This window comes from Sporisorium graminicola, chromosome SGRAM_1 (assembly GCF_005498985.1).
Source record: "Sporisorium graminicola strain CBS 10092 chromosome SGRAM_1, whole genome shotgun sequence".
In the NCBI taxonomy this organism is placed as follows: domain Eukaryota; kingdom Fungi; phylum Basidiomycota; class Ustilaginomycetes; order Ustilaginales; family Ustilaginaceae; genus Sporisorium; species Sporisorium graminicola.
The window spans coordinates 1,130,612-1,143,794 of NC_043719.1; the positions used below are offsets into that span (position 1 = coordinate 1,130,612).

Consider the following 13,183-nt stretch of genomic DNA (forward strand, 5'->3'; position numbering starts at 1 on the left):
GGTGGAAGGGTAGTCTCAAGCATTGGACCTGCCCTTCCTTCTCTTGGCCGACTGTTGCTGCTCTCCCGCCGACTCGTTGTTGCGTCTCTTGAGTTTCTCCACCAGCGCAGACAGCTCTTCATGCTCACCCTGACTCTCACCCTTGCCGCGCTTGTCTCTTCCATTCTGCTCCTGCGGCATCCCCTCGGTATCCACCCGATCCAACCTCTTCCTCCTCTCATCCATGATCTTCTGCATCGCCTTCGTCTTGGCAAACCCGGAATGCGTCGGGTCGATCGCATACCGATGATCATCCATCAGCGCACTGAAACGATCATCCTTGGCATCGATCTCAAACGTATCCTGCACCAGTGGCGCACCTTTGCGTTCTTGGAACACCTGCTCCTCGCGCTGCTTCTTCTTCGAGAGGCGTTTGAGCAGTTTGGCGCGCTTGGCGTCCTTGCCGCTCTCTTGGCGCAGGATGTCCTTCATGTCGAAGTGCTGTCGACCGTCTTGGGTGACTTCGTCGTTGGTGTCGCCGATGATGGTGGTTAGGTGGGCGCGTTGGCGGGCGAGTTCGGCGGGGTCCTGGTCGGGGTTGAGATCGGAGACGGGTTTGTTGGAGGACGACTTCTTGGTGGACTTCTTGTTGGATGTGGGGCCGTCTTGGCCGAACTCGGCGGCGAGGGCGGCTTCCATGTCCATGTCCTCGTTGAAGAAAGGATCGTCGAACCCTGCGTCGGTGCTGCCGATCGCGCCGGTGACTGCGTCTCCGTCCTGTTTGCCCTCCGCCTGCTCGTCTTCCTCGTCAGCACCGCCGCGTCGGGCCTTCTTGCGTTCCTTCTTCTCCTTCTGCTTTCGGAGGTACTTTTCCAATGTCGTCTCCTCCCCGTCCGCCTGCTTGCTGCCGCCATTAGCCGACTTCTTCGCCGCCGCCTCGGACAACCCAGGCATGAACGTGATCTGCATCTCGCCCTGCTCGTCATCATCGTCGTCACGCGGATCGTCAAACACGCCACCATTGCGTTTACCCTTCTTACCGAACCCGTCGTCGCCACCATCCAGGTTGAGCAGAGCACGCAGACGATCGCGCCCGTTCTTGGCGGCGACCTCCTCCTCGTCCGGCTCAGACTCGGTGTCCGACGCGAGGTAGGCCTTGAAATCGTCGTCGCGCAGCTGCTCTTTGGTCAGTCCACCGCGAGCGACCATACGTGTCAGCTTGGAGCGCTCCGGATCGTCCTGATCCCACGTGAGCTTCACGCGCGAGTGTCGCAGAGCGTCGGTCTTGAAGTCGACCCCCTTGTAGTTGGCAATGTCTTCCGTGGCTTCGTCTCTGAACTCGGCATCGCGGCCATCTTCGCCATCGGGGAAGTCCATGCCGTCTGGAACAAAGCGAAGGTCAAACACGTTGGCGGTGCGTTCCATCTCTGTACCGTCGATCTCGTTGTACACATGACGTGCGGTTTCCTTGCTGTCGAACGTTGCGACGGCGTAGTAGTAACGCAGGCGATCGAGCTGGTACTTGCGGAGCGCCTCTTCGTCAAACTCGCCTCCTTCGTCGACCTGCACGATGGTCTTGGCAGTGATCTCTTCGTCTTCTTCCGAAGAAGAGTCGTCGCCGTTGGTGCGACGCTTGGAGCCTTTGAAGATCTCCGGTGGCGGGCCTTCGATGTCTTCCTTGGCCATGCGTTCCTTGCCGAAATCGCTGGGGTAGACGCGCACGTGCAGCAGCTTGCCACGCACTTGCGAGATTGCGGGGGCGGCACGGGCGCGAGAGGAGGAGGATCCGCTTTGGCTGGCGGCGGCGGCTCGACGGTGTGCCTGGAGCGCTTCGGCTGCAGTGACGGACGCGAGCGGGGAAACGATGCTGCTGAAGACCTTGTAGATGTCCTTGGCTCGGACGTGATCCCAGTCGAGGTTGACGGCGGCCAGGCGACACGTGTCGTCTCCGCGCGGGATCTTGTTCTTGCTCGACTTGGCTTTGGTTTTGCTTGATTTCTCCTTGCCTTTGCCCTTCTTGCGGGATGAGGAGGCTTCTGCATCGGAATCGGATTCGCCGTCTTCGATGCCGCCCTCGGCGATGGCACGTTCTGCCTGAGCGTCGAGCTGCGCATAGACGGCTTCGTCGACGTCTTCGTCCAGGTCGATGTCGCCGATGTCGGATCCAAGGCCGTCCTCCTCCTCGTCCTCGTCGGCTTCGAAGTGAGCAGAACGCGCGGCCTTCTTCCTCCTCTCTCGATCGATGACGCTCGAGGGCCCGATCATGACATCGTCGTCCTCGCTATCCGAGTCTTCGCTGTCGGAGTCACCCGACTCGTTGTCGTCATCTTCATCGTCCGAGGACTCTTCTTCTGAACTACTCTCGAGGTCTCCTTCGCCACGAGCGTAGTCCACGGCTGCACTATCAGCATCCTCGTCGCTGTCTTCTTCTACTTCCTCCTCCTCCTCCTCCTCCTTGGCTGGATCCAAATCACCATCCTCCAAGCGATAGAACCGCTTCATCTGATCAGCATCGCTCTGACCCTTGCCAATCTTGCGACCATACTTGTCGGTCTTCTTGCCCTTCTTTCCGCCCTTATCATCCTCGAAGAGACCTTTGAAACGCTCGTCGACGACGACTTTGGTATCGTCGCGTTTAGGCTTCAGGAATCGAGGGTCGGTGTGGACCTTGGAGAAACGCGGGTCGGTAGTGACCGGTGCGTCGGTGAAGGTAGGTGGCGCTCGGCCAGTGTTCTTGCTGCCTCCTTTCGCCATGTTGTCGGACGGTGGCGGATAGGATGGTCGGGCGTGAAGAGAGAGGGTGAGTGAGTGAGTAGGAGGAGGGGGAGGCAAAATTGGAAGCTTTTCTGTTTTCCGTCCACAAAATTTCGAGAAAAAGGAACAGGGTCGCTGAGCACCAAGTCCGAATTCCGAGCCAATTTGACCGCGAGAAAAAATCCACAGCCGCGATCTGGCTGGCTGGCTTGAGGTTACCTCACGTTGAGACTCGCAGAAAGAGGCACACTTTTGGTACTCCTCCCTTCACAGAGTTCAACTATGTTTTTGGACTCGAGACCGAATAACGTCTCAACATCATACTACGGGCTAGCTGTACTGTACAGCAGTTTGCACATCAAGTGCCACTTTTTGTTGATCAGCACAACGCAGACTGACGCCACACATGAGTATGGATTGAAGATACGTGACCATTGTTGCCCTTGTATGTTCGCAACGCTAACCATGCTTGAGATATTAGAGAGACAGAGCTAAGGTGACAGAGGAACCGTGTGTACAACGAGACGCCAAGACCAGAACGATTTCGTTGCTGACAGTGTGAGAATACGTGGGTATACCAAGAGAAAGGAACAAGAGGAGAGACTAAGATCAGAACCATGAGAAGACCAAAGAAACAAGCATCGACGAGTGCGTGGTAGTGAAAAGTTTAAAGAGGCCTGTCCATAAGGCGGTAGAAGGTGGTGACGAGCTTCCTCATCGACGCGGACATGTCTGCCGGTAGATCCATCTTGGCGTTTCCCAGAGCGTCCGGGCGATAATCGGAGTCAGACGAGTCTCCGACCCTAAGGCCGACATTCATGAGCTGGCTGAACCCTTCGTTGACGTGAGCCTCGGGAGCCAAACCGTCGTCCACAACCAGGCCATCCACTCCCGACGAGGGGCCACGCTTTCGGATCATGTCGAGGTCGCGGAAAGCCATGCTCCATTCGCGAAAGTCGCGCTTGGTGACCGACTGCCGCAGCACGCGAATCACGCCTCGGTGACGCGGATCGCGCTCGATCTTGTCATACAGCGCATCGACGGCGTATGCGGGCCCCTCGAGGAACTGTGCAAACGAGCCATCTCGGTAAAGTAGCAATCCCGTAATGCCTTTGCTGGTATTGTTGAGGCGCGAAGCACGCAGGATCGCCTTGATCTCATCGACCGACAAGGTGCGTGAACTAGCCGACGACGTGTACACCACCTGGATCAAGTCCTCTTCTTCGCCGATGCCAGAGTCGACGCTGCCGGAAGAAGCACGCGTGAACGAGTAAGCAGTGGTGATCGAATCGATCGAGTCGGATGACGACTGGCGCGACGAGTGGCTCGAGGATGGCCTTTTGGCTGGAGTCGTCGCCCGGGTACTGCGAGAAGATGCACTGCGGGTGAAGGAAGCGGGTAGACGGGTTGGTGAGATCGCACCTGGGTGTCTGTGAATCGACGAAGCGTCTCCGTAAAAGGCGGAGCGAGGGATGGAAGGCGGGTGCTCGAGATGCACCGTGGGCCTCTGTACACCGAAAGGCCCGATCGAGGTGCTGGATATGCTGCGTTGATGGAGCATGGTGAGAGATGCCGAGTGAGGCCCAAAATTTGTCAAAGAAGACGATGGTAGAATCTCGACTTCGGTGTTGGTGATGTGTATGCAAATGTGGAAGAGTCGGGAGTTGGAGCGGCAAGTTGCGTATCCTCAGCTGAACAGGGCTGTTCGTGGATCGACTCTGATGCAGGACTAGGTTGCCAATAGACTGTTGGCACAACGAGTAATGCCGACGTTTGAAGAGAAACGAAAGCTATGGAGATGGTGGTAAGGCAACAAGGCTCAGTCAAGCTGCGAGGGCGCTCTTGAGAAAGAGGGTGGGCAGAGAAGGCAACCCAATAGGAGGACACAAAGTCAGGAGAGAGGGCTGAGGACACATCGAATATACACAGTGTGGCGGTACGCTACGCAAGCCGCCGCCCACAGGGGCGCCACTCTTTGGAAACTGGAAATGTGCATAGCCTGACACTGGTCTCGCGGCAAGAAAGAAGCCAGTCAGGAAGGTGAGCAGCTTGGATTCTGATTCACCCGGAAGCTCGATGGCCGCGACCTTTCCGACCCGGCAAATGGATTGGTGACCAGCCCGAAATCGACCCTGGCCCTGGTCGGACTTAGCCTGGCACAGAGACACGAAAGGGTTCGACACAAATTATCTTCGCCGGCTGGCTTCTGCCGTAGTGTGCCCGGATTTCGTGATTACACGAGGAGCCTTCTGGCTGGCAGTGTTTAAAGCTGAATGGCTGCGGAGTTGTTGCCTGGCCAGGGACGAGTAACAAGACACAAACCGTATGGCTTGGGTGCGGCTAGGCGGATGTGTCTAGAATCCACGTCGATCGGACGAAAAGCAAAGCCCGTCGAACTGCGCATCCAGGCAAAAGTTCCTTTTTCAAATGTGCACTGTGAGCAAAGCTTTGCTCAGCTGCAAGAGAGCAAGAAATGGAAGCATCGGCATTTCGGGTTTTGGGCACCACAGTATATGGCCAAGCCTGCATCAGTTTTGGAACAACCGAAACCGAGTTGTAAGGTCATCCTCAGGCGCTACCTGCGCCACTTCTGTAGTATTCCACAAAAGGAAACACAGCCATCAGCTGGGCTACTCTTGCTGGAACTGAGGATCCTAAGCCTGCTCCAGTGCAGCTTGCGCTTAAGAGGCTCCGACCTCTTCGTCCCGGAAAGTGGGGTTTCAGCCAGCGAGCAGCCGGCAGCGGAGAAGCCATTGTGGCTGTACTGTTCAGTAAGCCTCTCGGGCTCCGAGATTCGCTGCTAAAAGCATCGCACACCACGGCCGGCATTTGCTCTATCGCGGAAAAACAGCCGTCATTGCTACGCCAGCAGCGTTTGACTGGCTCCATGACCGCTCATTGTGTTTCCGCTGCATGACATTAAGCGAGGGGGCAGCCCGCATCTAGATCCACCTCGTGCTATTTTGGATGATCACAGTCTGCAAAGTGACCAGGTCTAGCAGCTCGCACCGTTGTGCTATGGCTGTTCCTACCAAGACCAGCGAAGCGCGCACCAGAGACTCGTGTCATGAGGGTGTCGCAGAGGATCCTACCGAGACAATGGAGCCGCGTTGAGCTTTGAACGGCTATGAGTTTGAAAGCTGGCACGAAGGCACGAAGACGAGCGAAGGCAAATTCCACTTCAGCTGGCCAAGGACACCCAAAGGCGCAGAAACGGACATATGCGCACTTAAACAGCACTCTTCGATGGTCATGTCTGCTCGCGTCGATTTACTTTTTGGTCGCAGAGATCGGTGCGTCACTCTGAACCTTTTTTTAGCGCAGTGGTCTGCAAAATCTTCCCTTTGGGCGACGTACTTTTCAAAACCCGCAGATCTCGCAAAGGTCGACGCAGAGCTGGGTCTAACAGTCGAAGTCAGACGAACCAGAAACGGTGTTGCGATGAAGAATATGACATCTTTGCTGGTTTGCCCACACGGCTTCTCCAAGTTAGAGCCTTCTTCTCTCTCGTTATAGCAATCACAGCAAGACCCACAGTTCTGTACAATGGCCGACGGTCAGCCCTCTCTCGTCGCTGCGTGGTCGACGTGACCGTCGTACACGCTCCGTGAAACAAGCTTGGCCGGTCTGGGGCTGAAGATTCTTTCCCATGTTACGGTTGTCCTGATTTGTCTCACAAGATCATAGCACGGGCGTGTGTCCAGACCTTTTATGGGCGGAGTCAGACCGGTCAAGGTCACCGCAAGCCCATCTTTCAGCTCTGTTTGCCCCTCAACAACCTTTTTTTTGCGACCTCAGTTACTGTGTTCATTTAAATACTGAATTTGAGTAACACTCCAACTAACATTCATTGGAGAGGGAAAAAAGTTCGGCATCTAAGTGTGGTAATTTAAGGGTCTTGTTGCGTTGGAAAAAAGGACGCTGTCGGGACACGGACCAACATCAGACTCAGCCCGCGTTTGGCACACGCAGCTCAGCACGCACGCAAGCTTCCTCTTACTCTCTACACCCTACAAACTGCATCCTCCATCCTCCTACCATCACTTCCTACTCGATCGCACTAGACGCAGACAAACAAACAAACAAACAAGCAAGCTGGACAGTGCAACATGAATGCACTCCAAACCCATTTCTGGGCAGTCAGAGAATACCTCTCGCCTGTTCTCAGAGAGTCCAAGTTCAAGGAGCATGGCCGCATCACACCAGGTAAGTCTGCTTCCCCTCGACTTCTCTTCTCCTGCTCACCACTAGCTCCTACACCAGACTGACTCCACACCCCTCTTATTCCACAGACGAATTCGTAGCTGCGGGCGACTTCTTGTCCTACAAGTTCCCAACCTGGCAATGGTGCGCCGGCAGTCCATCCAAGGCGCGCGACTACCTGCCCAAAGACAAGCAATTTTTGATTTCGTGCGGGGTGCCTTCGCTGCGTCGTGTCAGTCAGATCGAAAAGGGCGTCGGCGTCGGTGTCAAGGATGATGATGAAAAGCTCATGAGCTTCGGCGAGGGCGGGGCAGACGCCGCCGAAGACGACCAATGGGTTGCCACCCACTTTGACGCTCAGCAGACCGGATCCGCCAGCCGTGCCACCAACATGCTCGATATCCCGGACATCGGCGAAGATGCATCCGCCCCCGAGCACCAGCTCACAGCGGGCCAGGAAGATGACCTTGCCGCACGGGTTGCCGGGGTCAGCATAGCCAACCCAGCCACCGCATCGATCGAGCCCTCCACCTCAGCGAACGACATTGGCGACATCCCTGACATGCCCGACATCCCGGATATGGACGACGAGACCGATGACCTCGCAGGCGACGTTGAAGAAGAGGACGATCCAGCCACCGCTGCTCCTGCCACGCTCAACAGCGCAACTTCCGGTGCGACCTCAGCAGCTGATAACGGGAAGCTCCTCTCAGTCCGCAAGTACGACTGCATCATCACCTACGACAAGTACTATCAAACACCGCGCATGTGGCTCGTGGGCTACGATGAGCACGGCGTACCCCTCAAACCCGCCCAGATCTTCGAAGACGTTTCCTCCGACTATGCGCAAAAGACGGTCACCATCGAACCGTTCCCGCACGGCCACGCTGGACCCGACAGCTCTGCCACCACGTCCGCCTCTGCCGTGGGCGTAGCTACTGCGAGCATCCACCCATGCAAGCACGCCAGTGTGATGAAAAAGGTGATTGAGCGCATGAACGCCTCCGTGATCGAGGAGCAGCGGAAAGCGGCGGCTGCATCGGGTGGAGCTGTCGGCGGCAGCGGTGGCGAAAAGAAGAAGAAAAAGGGCTGGAGCGTTTCGAGCGCGGTCAAGCGGGTCACTGGTGGGGCGGCGGACTCGAGCGCGTCGACACCGGGGGAAAGTAAGGACGCAGCAACAGCAGCGGCAGCGGGCGCCACAGGCGACCCACCAGCTGGTGGCGACCAGGACGACGAGATGGAAGGCTTAAGAGTCGACCAGTATATGATCATCTTTCTCAAGTTTATGGCGTCCATTGTACCGGCGATCGAGATCGACGCCACGCAGGCTTTGTAGGCTTTCTCTTTCTCCTGTCTTGTTCGATACACAGCTTGCAATTCGAGAACCGCTTGGTCATCGCTTTGCGCTCACATGCGCTGCGGACAACGGAGCAGGCAGGTCACGCTATCGGGGACGGTTGAGATTGCTCGTTCGCTCGTTCGCTCGGGGTATATCGTCTACAGTCTAGCTTAAGCAACATTCTTCTCACCGTCGCCTGCACTATGCTCTCGACCCTTCAACCGGTCTCGGAGCGCCTTGAGCGCCCGGCCATTTTCGATCTTGTCTCTGATCCTCTGCTCCTTTTCGTGGGGCGACATGTTGCGCTTGACGTTGTTGCGGTGGTGGCGACCCTTTTCGTGGGCTGCTTTGTCCACGGAGCGGATGCGCACGGGGTGGGCCGGGTCGAACGAGCACACGGGGCAAGTGTAGAGCATGTTGGCCTGGATGGTGCGCGCGCCCTCACCTGCTCCCGCGTCGTCGCCAGCGGCAGCGCAGCCGAGTTTCGAGAGGGCCTGGTTGGGCGTGCGGCCAGAGTAGAGGTACTGCGCTGCAGCCGTGGGGTTGGAGATCGTCGTTGGATGCGGCAGGGGGTTGCTGCAGAGGAAACGCGAGACGACATCCAGTGCCGGGGTTAAGACCTTGTCATCCCATACGGAAACGTCGGTGGCGTCGAGCAGGTACAGCTCCACCTGTCCGCTCTGCGCCAACACGGCCTGCGCACGTCGCACTTCTGGCACCAGCTTGTTCTGCACCCACTTGAGCTGTGATTTGGCGTACTGGCGCGTGGCTGTCTTTGTGTCTTGCACCGCCTTGCCGAACCACTGTGCTCGCTCCTCCTCCTGGGAAGACGAGCTGAGGGCTTCAAGGCGATCGAGGTACTCTGCAAACTGTCGGTACCCTATCGTCTGAAAGATGCCCGTCTGGTAGCTGTTGGTGCGCTCGACGACGTCGTCCAACATGCTCCTGGCGATCGTGCGCATCTCGCGCACTTCCGCCTCGAGTCCACGCTGCACCATCTCATCGACGCGGTCGTCCAGCCGCTTGCGCAGCACGGGCGGGTCGCACCACAGCCAGAAGAGCAGCTTGCGCGAGCTGCTCACCCCGGCATCAGCAGCGTCGTGACTGGAGCGGGGAGGAGTGGAGGGAGTGTGCTGCAAGTCCTGTTGTGCGATCCAGTGCGAGTGCGGGCGGCCGGTCTCTTTGTACACGCGCAGCGAATTGGCGACCTTGCGCGCATCGCGGTAGTGCCATCGCGCGGCCATAACTGGGTCGACTTGCTCGAGCAGCTGCCACAGCTGCATGGCCAGCGTTGGGTCCGCGGTCGCTTTCGCCGCTAGGTCGAGTTTCGCGCTGCTGCCCACCGACACCTGCTGTAGTAGCTCGCGCTGCTCTGCTTGCAACCGCTGATACACCGGGTCTGCGCTCAAATCTACTGCGTCCTCCCTTGCCTCCTCGGTCGAGGGCTGCGAGCTGATCAGTCGACCCGGAAACAGCAGATGCTGCAAGTAGTACGTCGTCCCCCCACACACGATCGGCACCTTCCCCTCCCCCCGTAAAACTCTCGCTATCCGATTCGTATCCGCCACAAACCTCGTCACATCATAACTCGCACCTTCAGCCTCGCCCTCCGGATCAACAAAGCCAATCAAATGATGCACTACCCCCTGCATCTCCCCCTCCGTCGCCTTGTTCGTAATGATATCCAGCCCCTTGTAGATCTGCATGCTGTCGCACGAGATCACCTCTGCGCCCGCATACCCTCCGTATCTCTGCCCACCATCCGCGCCAATCGCCCGTGCGATCTCCACCGACAGCTTCGTCTTACCCGTCCCCGTACTTCCAAAGATCGCAATCACCCCCGCATCCGTCGACGCTGCTGGATCGACAAGGCCCAAATCCTGTACCACCGGCAAAGGCACCAAATCAGTTCAAACGTCAGGAGGTGGGAAGAATAGAGATCGCATTGGGAGGGTGAAAAGAGAAACAAAAGAATGCAGCTGTGTCAAAGACCAAGATCCTGAAGAGCGAGAAAAGAGAGAAAGCAGCAAGCGAATAGTGTGTGTCGAAAGCGTGTCAGCATCACGGTCCGATTCCATGTCCAGGCCGCAACGCTGCAGCTTCACCAGAGACGTTCGCGCCCAACGGCCGGAAACACCTAGCCGCCAAGTAACTCGGAGCGCTCGATAGACAGGGATAGGGAGGAAACGAATCACATGGGTACATACCTTTTCAATCTGCGCAGCAGCAATCGGATGATAGAAACTCTTGTTGTCGATGAACGTCTTCTTGGCCAACTCGGGCTCGACCTTGTTCAATGCACGATACACGGTCCTGCAGAACTTCATCCTGCCCTGTCCTTTGACCCACTCAGCAGCCTGCTGGGCGTACTTGCCGCCCTTGACCTCCAGTGCAACCTCGAAGAAGCGCAGCAGCACTTCCCCATTGGTGGCCTTGCTGAACTCGTACACCTCGTCCAGCTTCTGCGTGATGGCGAGGGGCACCTTGGGACCTGAGTGTAGACGTTCAAGGAACACGACGACCTGGTTGGCGTTCCATCCTTTGATATCCTCACGTGTGAAGTGAGCGCGCTCGAGCGAGTTGTGTCCATCAATCACCTGGATCCATCGGCTGGCGAGCGAGAAGGCCTGCTCTGCCAACGTGGTGTCGTACTCCATCTTGACGGGCAGCTCGAGCCCCTCGCCGTGGAGCCATGCATCCCAGTCGACCTTGTTGAGCGCATCAGTAGCCTCGGCATTGCCCTCGAAGAACTTGAAGAGGTGCTCGCGCCACTCCTGCGTGGTGACGGATCGGTTGTAAAAGGCGTGGAAGTAGCTCTTGGCGTAAGGGAGGAAGTTATCGAGACCGCCGACGGTGCGCTCGAGATACAGGAGGAAGTTGGAGCCCTTCTCGTACGGGATGGAGCTGAAAGCATCATCCGGGTCCTCACCATCCTTGAAGGCGGGCATGAGACGCTGGAAGCGAGGAGTGTCCGTGAACTGTTCGAGGGCGTCCTTGAGCGCCTTTGAGCCAATAATGTACGAGAAGCCGCGGTGCGCAGGACCCTCCTTGGCACCGTGCACATCCTGAAGCAAGAGACGCTCAAGGTAGACGGTCCAGCCTTCGTTAAGCCAGAAGTGGGTCCAGTTGGCGCACGAGGTGAGGTTGCCGGACCACGAATGGCAGAGTTCGTGCAGCAGGACGTCGGTCAAGCTTCGATCACCGCAAACGAGCGAAGGGGTCAAAGTGGTGAGGTTTGCATTCTCCATGCCTCCGTAAGGGAAGGAAGGCGGAAGGACGACCGAGTCGTAGCGGGTCCACGAGTAGGGCGAAATGACCTTTTCGGCGTGCTCGAGGAAGCGTTCTGCGTCGGCCTCAAACTCCCACTGGACAGCATCGGCGTTGGGTGGCTCGGCCCAGATACCGGTGCGCTCGCCGAGCTTGCGGAACTCGAGGTCACCGCCCACGATGGCGATGAGGTACGAGGGAATGCCGACGGGCTGCTTAAAGTGGTAGGTGCCGGGCTGGTCTGGCTTGGAATCGTCCTTGAGAGCAGACATGAGGACAGGGATGGGCGAGTTGACGGTGGCAGTGTAGGTGATCTTATGGGAGGGAGAGTCGATGCAGGGCACGAGGGAGCGGCAGTGAATCGCCTGGCATTGCGAGTAGAGGAATGGATTGGTCTTGCCGGCGGTCTGCTGCTTTGTGAGCCATCCAAGGGCAGTGCAGTGCTCGGTGGTGGAGTAGTCGATGTCGACGTGGACTTTGTCGCCCTTCTTGTTCGTGGAGGAAGGGATGGGAATCTGAAGAGGTGCGCCAAGTGTACCACGCTGGGTTCCCAGGCTGTGGTCGACTTTCTTGCCCTCGACGTGGACCGAGGTGATCTTGAGGTAGCTTGCGTCCAGAGTGATGGAGGTGAGACCAGGCTGGATGAGCTCAATGACGTGCGAAACACGGCCGGAGATGGTGCGTGCTTTCCAGTCGATGTCCCAGTCGAGATGCAAATGGACAGGTTTGTATTCGGCCACCTTGGCGTGGGTGTGAATGTCCTCGGGCACGCGCAGGGCGGGGGCACCGACGGAAGCAGGGTTGGGTGGCGTCCAAGTCATGGTTGCAAAACGTGCAGCAGTGATAGCTCTAGGGAGTGTGAGTGGCTTGAAGATTAGCGAGCGAGATGAGGGCGCACGAATGCTTGCGCGTGAGATCGAACGAGTCGAGTAGGTAAGAGAGGAGGACACGAAACTGGAATGGGGCTTGAGAGCGAACGAGCGAAGAGACCGAGAAATGCAAACGGAAAGCAAAGGCGTGGAAGGGAGACGAGCCGCCAGCACCATGTGATACCGAAATGACCGGTAAATGGTTTGGAAGCAAGAAAGGAAGAGGGCGATGATGCAGATGATGGGGGTGAGAGATGGATATAGAATGGTGTCGTGTCGGGTGACATGGACCCGCTATGCACCCTTTTTTGCTGCGTATTTTTCTCGGCGGCTGTTCTGCCATCGGTCCAGACGGCCAGCCATCAAACAATTGCCGGCCGAAAGACACAAACAAGTAGCAATCAAATCGCGGTCTCACATTTTGCCCCCAAAAACACAAAAGAGGACTGAGAACACGAAAAGTCAGCGAGCGGCCTGCTTCCCCGCAATTTGATTCCCCAGTTTGTGGTGCAACGCCATCTCCGACCAATATGCAAAGAACCAACGAGATGATGAACCCAAAAGCCCCTATGCAGAGCATAACGGATTTGGCAAGCAAGCGAAGATGCTCAAGACATCAGTGCCTCTGTAAGCTCAAGCTGTGGGCTATGGCAGTCTAAGTGTAGCGAACAAGAGCCTTGTGAATTCAGGCAATGGATGAATGGATCGGGTCATTCGAGCAGAACTCTACTCGGATGCACTTGTGATCTCGCAGATGTGTCTCGCTTCAAGG

At 57.2% G+C, this 13,183-nt stretch overlaps 4 protein-coding genes across 4 annotated transcripts; 1 reads left to right on the plus strand and 3 right to left on the minus strand.

The window, feature by feature from the left end:
• Positions 1-15: 15 nt before the first annotated feature.
• Positions 16-2,733, minus strand: EX895_000434 (uncharacterized protein; the record flags this gene model as incomplete). The annotated part of the gene is made up of 1 exon (XM_029881035.1): positions 16-2,733. One exon carries the CDS (start codon positions 2,731-2,733, stop codon positions 16-18), a length of 2,718 nt encoding a protein of 905 aa, XP_029742421.1.
• Positions 2,734-3,400: 667 nt separating this feature from the next.
• On the minus strand, positions 3,401-4,294 carry EX895_000435 (uncharacterized protein; the record flags this gene model as incomplete). The annotated part of the gene is made up of 1 exon (XM_029881036.1): positions 3,401-4,294. One exon carries the CDS (start codon positions 4,292-4,294, stop codon positions 3,401-3,403), a length of 894 nt encoding a protein of 297 aa, XP_029742422.1.
• Positions 4,295-6,842: 2,548 nt separating this feature from the next.
• EX895_000436 (uncharacterized protein) lies at positions 6,843-8,272 on the plus strand (the record flags this gene model as incomplete). The annotated part of the gene is made up of 2 exons (XM_029881037.1): positions 6,843-6,939; positions 7,026-8,272. 2 exons carry the CDS (start codon positions 6,843-6,845, stop codon positions 8,270-8,272), a joined length of 1,344 nt encoding a protein of 447 aa, XP_029742423.1.
• Positions 8,273-8,445: 173 nt separating this feature from the next.
• EX895_000437 (uncharacterized protein) lies at positions 8,446-12,363 on the minus strand (the record flags this gene model as incomplete). Its single annotated transcript, XM_029881038.1, has 2 exons — positions 8,446-10,155; positions 10,483-12,363. 2 exons carry the CDS (start codon positions 12,361-12,363, stop codon positions 8,446-8,448), a joined length of 3,591 nt encoding a protein of 1,196 aa, XP_029742424.1.
• Positions 12,364-13,183: the final 820 nt, after the last annotated feature.